The 13,799-nt window shown below is 44.5% G+C and overlaps 1 protein-coding gene across 2 annotated transcripts in view; it reads left to right on the forward strand.

Annotated features, from left to right (window-relative positions):
• Nucleotides 1-13,582, forward strand: part of TTF2 (transcription termination factor 2) — a 39,580-nt gene extending 25,998 nt beyond the window's left edge. Inside the window, exons 14-23 of one of the 2 annotated variants that reach the window (XM_038561881.1) lie at nucleotides 413-566; nucleotides 854-945; nucleotides 1,951-2,036; nucleotides 2,438-2,574; nucleotides 3,720-3,890; nucleotides 6,487-6,545; nucleotides 7,394-7,544; nucleotides 8,242-8,324; nucleotides 10,015-10,089; nucleotides 12,756-13,582. In XM_038561881.1, coding sequence (XP_038417809.1) covers nucleotides 413-566; nucleotides 854-945; nucleotides 1,951-2,036; nucleotides 2,438-2,574; nucleotides 3,720-3,890; nucleotides 6,487-6,545; nucleotides 7,394-7,544; nucleotides 8,242-8,324; nucleotides 10,015-10,089; nucleotides 12,756-12,900 — 1,153 coding nt within the window. In that variant the 3' untranslated portion in view covers nucleotides 12,901-13,582. Of the gene's footprint in view, nucleotides 1-412; nucleotides 567-853; nucleotides 946-1,950; nucleotides 2,037-2,437; nucleotides 2,575-3,719; nucleotides 3,891-6,486; nucleotides 6,546-7,393; nucleotides 7,545-8,241; nucleotides 8,325-10,014; nucleotides 10,090-12,755 lie in introns of those variants that run through there. The other variant, XR_005372639.1, reaches the window with a different exon arrangement.
• The last annotated feature ends 217 nt before the right edge of the window (nucleotides 13,583-13,799 follow it).

Raw genomic sequence — 13,799 nt, forward strand, 5'->3', positions numbered from 1 at the left:
GCCTACTATTTATTGGAAGCAAACAGAAAAGAATGCTGATTTTAAAGCCCTTGCTTTTATTCAAGTCAGCCCATCAGAGGATAATGGAATTTCTTTGCCGGGCTTTGAAGCTTTAGGATTAAATTACAGCTATTGGTTCATATGTCCTGTTGTGATGATATGGACATCATTAATGGGAAAATTCACATTTTACAATGTGGTTTTGTTATTGAGTTAGATTCTTTTGATGTGTCTCTCAGGGCTTTGCTATGAAATTCACTGTTAAGAACTGATTGAATGACAGATGTAACAGAAAATATGAGTTGCTTCTCACCTTGTGTGTTTCTTTGGACCCTTATTTATTTTCTCCTTGCACTGTTATTTCTCTATCTTCTGTCCTGCTCTCTGTCCTCTTCCTCAACAACAAAAAAAGATTTCTTCGCTGTTCTCCATTTGATGATTTCCAACTATGGAAGAGCCAGGTTGACAATGGTTCAAAGAAAGGAGGAGAGCGGTTAAGTATTTTAACCAAGAGCCTTTTGCTGAGGAGAACAAAAGACCAGCTGGACTCCACAGGCAAGCCCTTGGTAATCATCTCATTTATACGTGTCCCTGAGGGAGGCTGAGGAAGGAGGGTGGCATGCCCTCTCCTTGGCTCAAACAGCCATCTGCTTTGCTGGGGAGCCTCCGAGTGTCCCATCTGCCTGTGAGGGGGCCCCAGGTCGTCATGTGTCACCGCAGTCCTGTTTTTAGGGCAGGTGGAAGTGCTGTCTGGGGCTTGACTAGGTTTCCAGGGTCACCTGTGGGGAACTTACTCTGTAATGCCCAGGGCATTTGTCTGACTTTGCCAAGCTGAGTTCTTCTTTTCCTCCAGGTGATGCTGCCTCAGCGTCAGTTTCACGTGCACCGCTTAAAGCTTTCTGAAGATGAGGAGAATGTTTACAGTGTCCTTTTGGCAAAATCAAGGTGTGTGCGATGAGGAAGCACCTCGCATTTATTGTTGTGTTGTTGCTGTTCTTGCTTGGAAGTGAATTAAGGGTCAAGTTTCTTCAGACAGTGTTTATTGATGAGTTGGGTATCTATGTTCCTTTCTCTGTTTGTTTTGGCTTTTAAATCTCCCTCTTTGTCTCTCTCTCCTCACCTGCACTCTGGCTCACCTCTATCTTGTATACACACTGAACCTGTTCTTCATTGGCTTCCTTGCATAGAAGCCAGACAGTGTGGTCACAGTGCATCAGGTCTGTCTGGTCCTATGGGGCCATATTGGGAAAGAACATTTCTTTGACCTTTGACCTGTTACTCAGCATCTCCTTGGAGCCTAAAAAACAAAACTCTGATCCTTGTCACCTGTTCTTTGTATTTTCTCTAAAACTCTTATCCTTCCCTAAGTTCCGGATTTAGTCTCCCGCTTGGTACCACCTCTCACTTCCAATGTGAATATGTTTCTTTTCTCTTTGTAAACCTGATGTAGTATCATATTTATTACTAAATATAAACCAATACTAATATTGATATTACATTAATATTATAAATTAATAGTAAGTTATCACACATAATATTTATAATATTAATGTTCTATTAACACATTTAAAAAATGATTTGGGAGGTACCTGGATGGCTCAGTTGGGTGAGCGTCTGCCTTCAGCTCGGGTCATAATCCCAGGGTCCTAGGATGGAGCCCTATATCTAGTTCCCTACTCAGTGGGGAGCCTGCTTCTCTCTCTCCTTCTGCCTGCTGCTCCCCCTGCTTGTGCTCTCTCTTTGTCAAATAAATAAATAAAATCTTTAGATAAATAATGATTTGGCTTTTAAAATAATTTTAATTACCTTTGGTCAGTGGTTGCCATGAGCCTGACTTTAACAAGTCTTATTCGAGTTCCTCCTGCAAGCTCAGTTAAGCAGTGACCATTGGTAAACCTCTTTTGTCTTAACAAACATCACATGTGCATTTTCTCTTTTGATCTGAGGTAGGTCAGCTCTGCAGTCCTATCTAAAAGCAGGGCGTGAAGGTGGGGGCAACCTGTCTGGAAGAAGCCCTGGTAATCCATTCAGTAAAGGTAAGCAGTGGGACACTCCTAAGTACATACAAGTTATGAAACTGTGGATTTAGATCAGGTAAAATTACAGATATGGCCATTATGAGTTCTTGGTATCAGAGATTTGGCCTTAGCTAGGAACCTCAAACCAAAGTAACATAAGCCCATCTGCCTTCACCCAGACCCGGTGATAGAAACTTCTTTTAGATTACTTTTGAACTCTACATTATTAAAATGCAGCTTGGTCTGTAAAGAAAGCCAGTATTTCTTGTGGCTCACTTGGTAGAGAGGTCAGTTACAATGATGTTATTGAATCTCAGATCTAGGAAGTTCAGAACAGCCTCTTTCGGTTTGCGATCTGTCCTCGTGTTTCTGTTCTAAACCCTGTACTGTTTGCCGTGGTTTGTGTCCCTTCGTGGAAGTGGCCCAGGAGTTTGGGTCCAGTAGGCCTGGACCCTGCGTGGCAGCAGACTCCCAGAGACCCGGCACCCCCCACTTACTGTTGACCCGCTTGCTGAGACTCCGCCAATGTTGCTGCCACCTGTCTCTGCTGAAGTCGGTAAGAAGAGCCCTCAGGGTGCACCTCCAGAGTGGCTGCCAGAGAAATCGTTTCAGTCTTCCATAACTGGGGTCCAGCCTGCCGGAACAAGGGCAATGGCATCTTGGGGCCTTTTTGTTTATTGGTAGGCAGAGAAGAGGAAGCTTGTTTATTTTCCCGTGTATTAGTTTTTATTGATCTTGAGATAATTCCCATAGTGTTGAGAACAGCTTTTCTTCTTGTTGGGTTCTTTTGTACATAAACTTTATTTGAGAGTGGAAAATGTCATTTTGTTAAACCATTCATGAGTACTCTGGTATTTTAGGGTATCAGAAAGCCAATTTAGGTACTAGTTTTTTCTGCCTTCAGGCAATATTGAGGCTTTTAAGGCTAGTCATGAAAACTCAAGTATTTATACAATTGGAAAAGTTGTCTTTACATTGGAGAAAGGCACATCCATCTGTAATTAAGATGAATCTGTTACTCTTTTTGAAGAGCTGTGGTAATGTGTTTTGATTATCAATAGCTTAATTAACTGTACTGTTTAGCTGGGGAGAACAGGATGATCATGTAATCTGGCAAATCTCTTCATTCCATCGTTTGCTTTATCTTTAATCTGTTATAAAAACCTGGGATCCCTGGGTGGCGCAGCGGTTTAGCGCCTGCCTTTGGCCCAGGGCGCGATCCTGGAGACCCGGGATCGAATCCCACATCGGGCTCCCAGCGCATGGAGCCTGCTTCTCCCTCTGCCTGTGTCTCTGCCTCTCTCTCTCTCTCTCTCTCTCTGTAACTATCATAAAAAAAAAAAACCTGCAAGATTGGGCAGCCTGGGTGGCTTAGCGGTTTAGTGCTGCCTTCAGCCCAGGGTGTGATCCTGGAGACCCGGGATCGAGTCCCATGTCAGGCTCCCTGCATGGAGCCTGCTTCTCCTTTTGCCTGTGTCTCTGCCTCTCTCTCTCCCTGTCTCTCATGAATAAATAAATAAAATATAAAAAAAACCTTGCAAGATTACATTTGAATCAGATTGTCTCTGAGGAGATACTGATGAATTATAAGACATTTTGCCTTGTGAGATGTTAAACAATCAGTACTTCATTGGCAAATAACATGGCTTGCTGCCTCAACTGCCCACCTGTTCTTCTGTCCCCTTCCTGTATTCTTTTCAGGCCCTGGACCCAGCAGAACTGAAAAGCGAGGGCCTAGCCCTTTCTCTGGAAGAGCAGCTCAGTGCCATGACATTGTCCGAAGTCTGTGATATGGAGCCGTCTCCCATCATTTCCCTTAATGGTGAACGTTTCAAGGCAGAGCTTTTTGACAACACAAGAGCAAGCAGCAAGGTACTTTTGTCACCTCTGTTCTGATAGAAAAACTTGGATTCGTTTTCATGTGTGGGAGTGGCACATTGGTTCAAGCACACACAGCCATTGCATGACAGGGCTAGAACTATTAGATTTGAGCTGGTCCAATACCCCTCCCAGTCTTAAATTCTAATTTTATTTCACAGATAAAACTAGTCTTACTATATAGTGGGCTTTCAGAGTGTGATTTGGGCCAGCCCCAGCAGCAAGGCAGATTTTCTGTCATGGGTCACTGGGAAAGTTGCCGATCGGGTTTACACCAACGACAGGGCCTCAGTGAGTGAGCAGTTTGTCTCAGGAAAGCTTTAAAGGAAAACCACAAAGGCTGACCCCAGAGACTGTCTGATACATCCGAGCACCAATTGCTTGGACTTGTTGAAAGTCATCCATCTCTGAGTATTATTTCCTAAATAGCCTTCTATCTTCATTAGTCATTTCGTTCTATTTTCATTAAAGCTTTTTTAAGGCTGAAGCGTTGTGGTGCAGGAAGGCTGAGGTGTGCTGTAATTTGAATCCTACCTTTTTGTTGGCTGCTTGGAGTGTATACTATTAGTCCACGTAGCCTGAGATGAGGGCTAGTCTCTTTCTCAGCTGCTGTCTGAAGCTGCCATTCCCAGGCCCAACCTCTCTTCAAAGCCTTTTTTTTTTTTTTTTTTTCAAAAATGCAACTAGAAATGAGGTCACTGTCAAGAGCTCAGTGTTACTTAAGAATTATTTAAGGGGGATCCCTGGGTGGCGCAGCGGTTTAGCGCCTGCCTTTGGCCCAGGGCACGATCCTGGAGACCCGGGATCGAATCCCACGTCAGGCTCCCGGTGCATGGAGCCTGCTTCTCCCTCTGCCTCTCTCTCTCTCTCTCTGTGATGTGACTATCATAAATAAATAAATTTTAAAAAAAAAGAATTGTTTAAATTTTACAAATATTTACTGAGGTCTTCACCACTAGGAACTGAGAAAAACATAGGAAGAACACCTCACGTGGACAAACTCGATGTCCTAGCACCTTCAGAGTTAGCTCTTGGGTAAAAGAGTCCTCATAATCTGTGTGCCTCACCTAATACTTGGGTAATGTTTATTCACAGGGCTTTTTAACGTCAGCCCGTTAATAGTGATTCAAACCATTTAAGGTTGTTTCTCGCAGGGAAGGAAGTTTTGGCAGCACCCTCCTAAACTCATGTAGAAGTTCCTGGAATTTGACCCCAGCTCATAGACTGTGAGGCCAGCTCCTCTCCTGCTAAAGTTTTCTCAAAATACCTACTGCCAACTTTTTTGTGGCAGTCTGAGCGTTTATCAGAACCTCAAGTCGCCAAGACACCAGGTGTTTCATTTTCTGCTTTTCTTTCTGCTTGCAAATTCAGAATGATCCAGTACTGTTCTCACTTTCTGTCCAGCACATCTGTTGAGACTGGGTGGCAGCCTCATGGGTGGTGGAGGCCTCTAGAGGTGACCACTCTACGATAGCAGGGGACATAAGTGCCAAGGGCACCTCAAAGTTCACCCAGGGCAGCTCCTTGTTTCAGTGATGAGGTGTCTGAGCTCTTAACCAGAAGTCATGAAGGGATACAGCCATGTGATTGATGGCAGAGCGTAAGAGCTCCCGTCATCTCTCAATTCCTAGTCCATTTTTCTTCCTCCTCCACCATCTTGGGGGTTAACTCCATGGCCCTTAGAGGCTTTCTAAAGGTCATCTGCATTAGCAGTTGGGAGGAATGTATCCAGCTCATGTGTTCTTACCACCCACCTGCTCCCATGTGGACTCAGATGTGCTCTGAGGGTGTTTGGTAAATACCCAGAGAGCTTTTTGGGAAGCCTTAGCAAGTGTTGCTCAGACTGGACAGGTCCTCTTCTTCAGCAGCCTTTAGGACAGGCCTTAAACTGGATAAAGCTCGTTCACTTTGTCTTTCTGCAAAAGTTTGGATAGTACCTTCTCTGGTCTGTCTACCTGCTGGATGCTAGGGGTTTGAACCAGGGATGAACCAGTCATATGTTGGCTCTGTTTCCTTGGAGCACCTCAAGTCATGATAGCAAGAGATGATCAATACACAATGTGTAGTGTGAAAAAGACCATGACAATAGAAACAGAAGGAGTGCTCAAGCTATAGGAGCAGGTGGGCAGTGGGCACCTAACCCATACTTTGGGGTTTGTGGGGACCTCCAAGAAGTGATGTTGATCTGACATGGAAGGGTGTTCTAGGCAGAGAGGACAGAGTGGACAAAGATGAGACAAAGTATGGCTTAGCAGAGGAAGGACTTTGGTATAATGAGAGCATTGTTTGGGGAGGGAGTAGTGAGATACAAGACTGGAGACATAAGCTGAGGCCGGAGCAGCACGAATCTGGTAGGTCATTGTCAGAAGCTTGGGCTCCATCCTTGGTGGGAAGGCGGTTCAGGAACTCCAGCCAGAGGAGGGAAGTGACAGCCTGGGCATCTTTGAAATAGCCCTTGGGCCACACAGAAGAGGGTGGCCTAGAGTGAGGCAAGACCAGAGGCAGAGAGCCCACTTCTGTAGTTCAAGTGAGGGATGACGGAGAAAAGCGAATTTGCTGCGACTTACATGTACCAAATAACATTTCCCAGATTTCATCTCTGTTGGTGGAATTGGAGGCAATCCGAGGAAATTCAGGGTCCCAAAAGAGGTAAATGTGTTACTTTGTTATCCAAATATTGCTTGTGATTAATCAGGAAACCTTGATATTGCTGATAATTCTCAATCTCAACTTTTTATAAATCAAGGACCTTGAATCATCCTCAGCAGAAAGCACTGAGGTGATAGCACAAATTCTCTGTGATTTGTTAAAATATTTGTGGCACCGATTGAGAAGGAAGTCCCTAGAGGATTAGAGTAAGCTAAGCATCTGGACAAGTGTTTAAAAGTAGAGAAGCAGCTAAAGAAAAGGGAATAACAGGTGCAAAAGGCAGGGGGAGGTGTGTGATCAGACAGGGAGCCCCGCAGTGCTGGGAGTGTTCTTGAGCCTGTACGATATGTTGGATCCATTTGTCATCTGTTATCCTTACTTGTGTGTTATGGACCTGCATTTGTGTATGTGAATTATTTTGATTTAATAACTTAAAATCCTAATTAAAACATAGCATGGGGCATGGGGGTGTGGGTAGAGACCTCCCAGTAGCTTGCTGTGGGTGGCAAAGGGAGGGCAGCCTGTATCCCTTTCCTGCAGGACCACAGATCTCTAGAGGAGCACCAGGTCACCAAATAACAAGAGGCTGCAGTCCTTATTTTAGGCCGGCCACCACTTTATTCTGACCTCATTTAGCATGAGATGAATTACGCACTGGATCTGGAAACAGTTGAAGCATTCTGACCTTAAAATGTGACCTCAGTGTGTGCCTTTGCCCCACAGGGGACAGAAGGCCTTTCCTGGTCCACATTTGATAGCCGAATCTTAAGAGTGACAGGGCATTAAGACCCTGAAATGTGTTTCATCTCTTCAGGGGGGTTGATGTTTTGTTTTATCCTTACTTCCAGTGTCATTGTCTCCCAGTGGACCAGCATGCTGCAGATTGTAGCGTGGCACCTCAAGAAGCGTGGCCTGACTTATGCCACCATCAATGGCTCTGTCCGCCCCAAACAGAGAATGGACTTAGTGGAGGCATTTAACAGCTCCAGGAGTCCCCAGGTAGGAGCTGGTCCCCTCAGAGCTCTGTCATTGAGAGCTCATGGTTCTCAGTTACACAGCGAGAATTCTAGGGTAGCAGCTCAGCATGAAAACATTTGTTGCCTTGGTCCCTCCACATGCTTTTAATTTATTAGATATCTGTTGGGGTACATATCAAAGTGTGCACATGCTTTAAAGAGAATAAAATACTAGGGCTAAAAGCAGAGGAAGAGCAGAGCTGGTTGGCTCAAGCTATCTTTGTAGGGGAGGCCAGCCTTTGAAGGGTAGGTGGCATTTTGATAAGAGGAAGTGTGGGGGGAGAGGTGGAGGGATGGCAAGAATGCAGAAAACACTGGTGGTCAGTGGGCGGGATAATCAGGGCAGTGGGTGGGGGTGCAGAGACCAAGGGAATGGATAGAATCTGGTTAATGGAGTGCTCGTCCAGCCAGCCACCCCAGGTACTCTAAATTGTAGCATTTGTGTATTTTGGCAGGCATAGAATTCACATTCTGAGGTTAACTCACAAAAAAATACGAAGTGAGAGTTTTCTTAAAGGTGAGGCATGGGACGCTGCATCTCAAGAGTATTTTAACAGCAGAGGGAAACTGGATAGGAACATGGTACTTACCTGTATTGGTCTTGGGCTCCAACTCAAGACAGAGGGAGAGCTGTATTATGAGTCAAATCTTGATAAGTGAATGCTGTTTTCTTTTTGAAGGTTATGCTAATCTCTCTCTCGGCTGGAGGTGTTGGTCTGAACCTGACTGGAGGAAACCACCTTTTTCTTCTGGATATGCACTGGTAATGATTCTGGATTTCTGTTGCATAGTCCTAGCATAGCGTGGGGGGTGGGGGGCAAGGGGTAGTGGGGCCCAAATCCTTGTGTTGAGGGTGCTCTTTTTATGTTAGGCAGATGCCTCTGCTGTGTATACGTGTACAGGTGCCGTCTAAACAAGGTGTGGGGCTGTTGGAGGCCTGCATTCCTGAGCAAGCAAGGCTTCAAATGACTGCTTAAAATAGCACTCACTTATTGTTAATCTTACATCTGTTTCCATGGAAACCAGGAAGAAGGCTTTTTCTCAGGGCTCAGAACTCCATCGCTCAGTTTTTTCCCTCTTCAGAATACCGTATTTCACACCATTTGTGGATGTTCAAGGAGATCTCAACCCTGGAAAAGGAGAAGCTTTACTCTAAGAGGAAAGGGAGAAGGAATTTTCTAGTTATGGTAGGAATACACTTAACACAAGACCCTTGGCCGCGCACTGAGTATCAACATTGGGAGCATAACAGCAAATTTCCTGGAAATAAGATAACTGAGTTTGTGTGTTAGGAGGACAAGAATGTCATAATTAGTCTCAGTTTGGAGTTTTCCAATTATGCCAAGCAGAGATTGCCACACATTTGTCTGATTCTCCAGGCAGCCCAGATTGACACACACAGGCCAACCTGTTACCATCTTCTGGGAGAATGTGTTTGGGTCTTAGGACTCCCTGACAGATTTAAGGGAGGAAAGCAGAGTGGGAGTTAAATGCTGACTTCTGGGGGTGCCTGGCTGGCTCAGCCAGTAGAGCATGCAACTCTTTTTTTTTTTTTCTTAAAGATATATTTATTCATGAGAGACACAGAGAGGCAGAGACACAGGCAGGAAAGAAGCAGGCTCTCTGCAGGGAGCCTGATGCGGGACTTGATCCCAGGACCCTGGGATCAGGACCTGAGCCAAAGGCATATGCTCAACCACTGAGCCACCCAGGCTCCCAGAGCATGCAACTCTTTATCTCAGGGTTGTGAGTTCGAGCCCCATGTTGGGTGTGGAGATTACTTAAAAATAAAATCTTAAAAAAGTAAATCAGTGCTGTGTTCTGAAATGGTGAAATGCTGTCCAAGATCTTAAAGAGGTAGGATGAGAAACTAGTTTGGAGTTCATAGCATGTAGAAAAAAGGAAAGAAATTAAGTCTCTTTAGTTGAATCTCAGAATATTAAAGTTGAGAAGGGTGTTTCCTGTCATCATTAGGCAGCCCTGGCATTTCCATGTAGCAGTCTGAAGTACAGAGGGATGAGGTGAGGTGACTTGCTCGAATTCATCTAACTAGTTAGGGAGTGAATTTGCACATTTGTTTCACCTGTGCTACCCAGAGTTGTTCAGCTGATGGTGGTGCTGAGTTTCCATTGGCAGACTGACCTGTGTCTTTCATTTGAGGGCGGGAAGGTGTCTGACTTTCAAGGTCAGCGTAGCCACAGACAGGGATTTATAGACTCTAAATATTTGAGGCCAGATGATACCTTTCTGACTTTGCAGGCCACAAAGGTCTCTGTCCCGGATTCTCCATTGTGGGTTTTTCATTTGTTTGCATTGTCAACCCTTGAAAACCCGTGACTGCCATTTGTAGCCCCAGAGCCATCCAGAAACAACTGCAGGCTGACTCTGCCCAGGGGACTTGCCTACCCGGTCCAGGGCATCCGCACCTTTGAGCTTTGCCTCTCTTCTAACAGGAATCCATCACTGGAGGACCAAGCCTGTGACCGAATTTACCGGGTGGGGCAGCAGAAAGATGTTGTTGTGCACAAGTGAGTAAAAGCGTGCCGGGACCTAGGCCCCTTCACAAGCTTTACTTTTGTGAAAGCCTTTCTTGGGTAGTGTTTTAATAGGATGTCAAGTATTTGGTGAGCGCTTGACTAATGATGTTCCTGAGGCCTAGCCTCCTTGGGACTCTCAGGCCAGAGAGAGCACAAAGCAATTTGGGGGTGCCCTAGGGGTTGGTTCCTGCAAGAGAAAAACAAGCTCGTGTATTAGGGCTACAGAAAGTACCCTCTTCCTCATCCTTTACTTATTAATTTTCTTTCTTTTTAAGTTGTATTTTGGTGTAACTTCAGATATGTAGAAAAAGAATGTAAGTTCTTAAAAGAATAAAATCCCCAAAAACCTTGTTTGTAAAAATAATACCAAAGTATTCTCGTGTGCCTGTACCACGTATATATGTACGTGTAAACTTTTTTCTGGACCATCTGAGAGTCAGTTGCAGCCATTGTGTTCCTTTACCCTTAAATAGTTCAAGGTACCTTTCCTTAAAATAAGGACATTCTCTTAAATAAGCACAGGAAAATGCCTGAAATCAGAATGTTCACACTGATACAGTACTGTCATCTGAGCTCTGGACTTTATTCTATTTTGCCACTTGTCCCAGTGATGTCCCTTACAGCAAAGGAAAACCCTAGATCCTGCATAGCATTCAATTGTCATGACTCTTCTGTCTCCTTTAATCTAGGACAATACCTTGGTCTGTCTTTGTGTTTTATGACATTGACATTTTTGAAAGGCACAAGCAGGTGATTTTGTAGGATGTCCCCCTCTTTGGGACCTTCTTCCCTTACAAGCAACCATCAGCCTTGATGCTATAATCTGTTCCAGCAATGGACCTCTTTTTCTCCTTCCTTTTCAGGCCAGGTTTCCTGAAGAATTAGAAATTACTGACTGTCTTTTCTTGCTTACCTCTCCTTCGTTCCTTAACCTTTACAGATCCTCTACCTTTCAGGGCTGTTGTTCCACTACAGGCCATATGTGAATGCCACAGTTTGCCAAATACAGCAACCGTGCTAGTTTCCTGGTGGTTAGCTCTCCCCTCACCCTGTATGCAGCTCCCTTAATAATCCTGTCTACTCCAGGAAGTTCAAAGTCTGAACCTTCATTCCATCACGTCAGACCTAGATACCCAATCCCTGCTAGCTATCTTGAGTGTGCACATACTTGCCCATTATTCATTCACTCATGCTTTCATCTCATCCAGCTCCTAAAACTAACACCTATTGAGTATTCACTATGTAGCAAATACTATGGCATGTTCCAGGAACTCATAATATCACAGACTGAAATGAGATACCACCTCCTATCTCTTGATGCTTCTGAACATGTGAATAGTATCCCTGTAACTAATCCTCTAGATTAGGTACAGATTAGGTTCCTCTCTTTTCCTCACTTTTCATATACCAAGTCCATTACTTTTATTTTCTAAGTGTCTCTTAAAACCGTCTCCTCCTTCCCATCCACACTACCACTTCCCTTTTTCAATCTAAATTTCTTAGCACAAGGGCGGCCCCGGTGGTGCAGTGACTTAGCGCCGCCTGCACCCTGAGGTGTGATCCTGAAGACCTGGGATCGAGTCCCACATCAGGCTCCCTGCATAGCCCGCTTCTCCCTCTGCCTGTGTCTCTGCCTCTCTTTCTCTATGTGTCTCTCATGAATAAATAAATAAAATCTTAAAAAATAATAATAATAAATTTTTTAGCACGATATGCAAAGCCACTCATGATCTGGCTCCCACCATCCTCTTGAGCTTTTGCCATTGCTCTGCCACATGGTGGAGTCCTTTGGACTTTTTTCCTGGCCAGACTGGACAACCTGCTCTTCCTCCAACATAACCATGTTCTAAACTCAGCCATGGTTTTACCACATCCCCGTTCCCTGGGACACCCTCCATTTTATCTGGCAAATTCTTGCTCATCCCACAAGTCACACATTAGAAGTTAAGTCTTCAATGGAGCCCTGCCAGCACACTGTAGATGTTTCCTTTTACTCTCTGCACACACCGGACATATTTCTACAGCACTTTCAAGCTCATGTTATTGTTTACTTGCATGCCTCTCTTCCCATGTTCTCTTCGAGAGCATCTCTCCATCCCTACACCTAGCATAGCACATGGCATATCATAAATGCTTAGTCAATACTTGTTGCATGAGTGAATGATAAACAGTGGCATTTCTTCAGGTTGCAAAACCTGTTTTCAATGTGAATTAGCTAAGAAATAAGACGCTGTATTTAGAACAGCACACATACACCTGGCAGAAATTTGATAAGCTTTAAGGCCTTCTGACTTGATCAAGGTTGAGATTTTTGGGTGAACACTGGATGGATCTCTGCCCGTTTTTTGGAGAGGGATATTGTTTGCTTATTTTGGTATTTTTCAATTACCTTAGCTTCAGAAAGAAATGAAAGATAATTTTAGTTGTGTCATTTTAAATGGGCATGTATTTAGATCAAGATTATTTGCGTCTCGTGAACATGGAGTTTTTAGCCAAACCTAAGAAAACTTAAGTCAGGGAAGAAATCTCATGTAAAATCTGAAGCATTAATAGAAATTTGAATATGTTATTAAACATGCTGTTTTGATTTTTTTGATTATTTGCTTATTTGTTTTTGTTTGTTTGTTTTGTGTGTGTGTGGTTTCTTTTCTTTTTAGATTTATTTGTGAGGGAACCGTGGAAGAGAAGATCTTACACCTCCAAGAGAAAAAGAAAACTTTGGCCAAACAAGTCCTATCAGGATCTGGCACATCTGTCAAGAAGCTCACTTTAGCTGACCTCAAAGTCCTTTTTGGCATCTAACTTCCTGTTTCTAGGGCTCAGGGTAATGGCTTTGAGGGTTAGTGGTAGGGTCTGGGATAGTGACCTGCATATGGCCCTCTGAGCCCTCCTCAGCTTCTCATTTCACTGGCAGGCTCTCTAGGCCCTTCCAGGGAAGGGGGCACCGTCTTTCCCCGGAATTGGGCGCCAGTTATCCCATTAATCACTTGGTTCATAAGTCATTGTAATCAACTTATTTCAGGGCGACTGAGAAGCCAAGAAATTACTTCAGAAAAAGGGACGTGCTTAGAGTTAAATATTTTGGAAAACAACACCAGGGGAGCATTAAAAAAGCTTCAGTAAAAGCTCCAAAGCCCTCTGTTGCCTTTTTCTTGTCAGCTCAGTGGGAACCAGTGTTACTGCTCTTTCCAACACCGGCTCCATGCAGTCTCTCCCTATTTGCTGCCAGGGAGGCTGCCCCTTTTGCCACGTCTTGGGGCAGGGCAGAGAGTGAGCCCAAGGCCAGGCCTCTGCCGCTGCCTCTGACCAGACCGTTGTGGCACCCCAGCGCCATAGCAAGGAAGTGCTTCACCCATAAATAGATGTCTGGTAGGGTTTCGTTGTACCCGCCAGTATCTGCTATCATTTCACTTTGTGTTGTTCCGGCGTTTCCTGTTGCTAGAGAATCATGTGCTTCTTGTAAAATAAAATTTACTACCTGACATTTTTAAGGTTTTATTTATTTATTCATGATAAACACATAGAGAGGCAGAGACATAGGCAGAGGGAGAAGCAGGCTCCCTGCGGGGAACCCGATGCAGGACTTGATCCCAGGACCCTGGGATCACGCCCTGAACTGAAGGCAGACGCCCAACCACTGAGCCACCCAGAGGTCCCAAGACAGTGGATTCTTGAGATGGAATCTACTCCTGGTGCAGACA

This window comes from Canis lupus, chromosome 17 (assembly GCF_011100685.1).
Source record: "Canis lupus familiaris isolate Mischka breed German Shepherd chromosome 17, alternate assembly UU_Cfam_GSD_1.0, whole genome shotgun sequence".
NCBI lineage: Eukaryota > Metazoa > Chordata > Mammalia > Carnivora > Canidae > Canis > Canis lupus.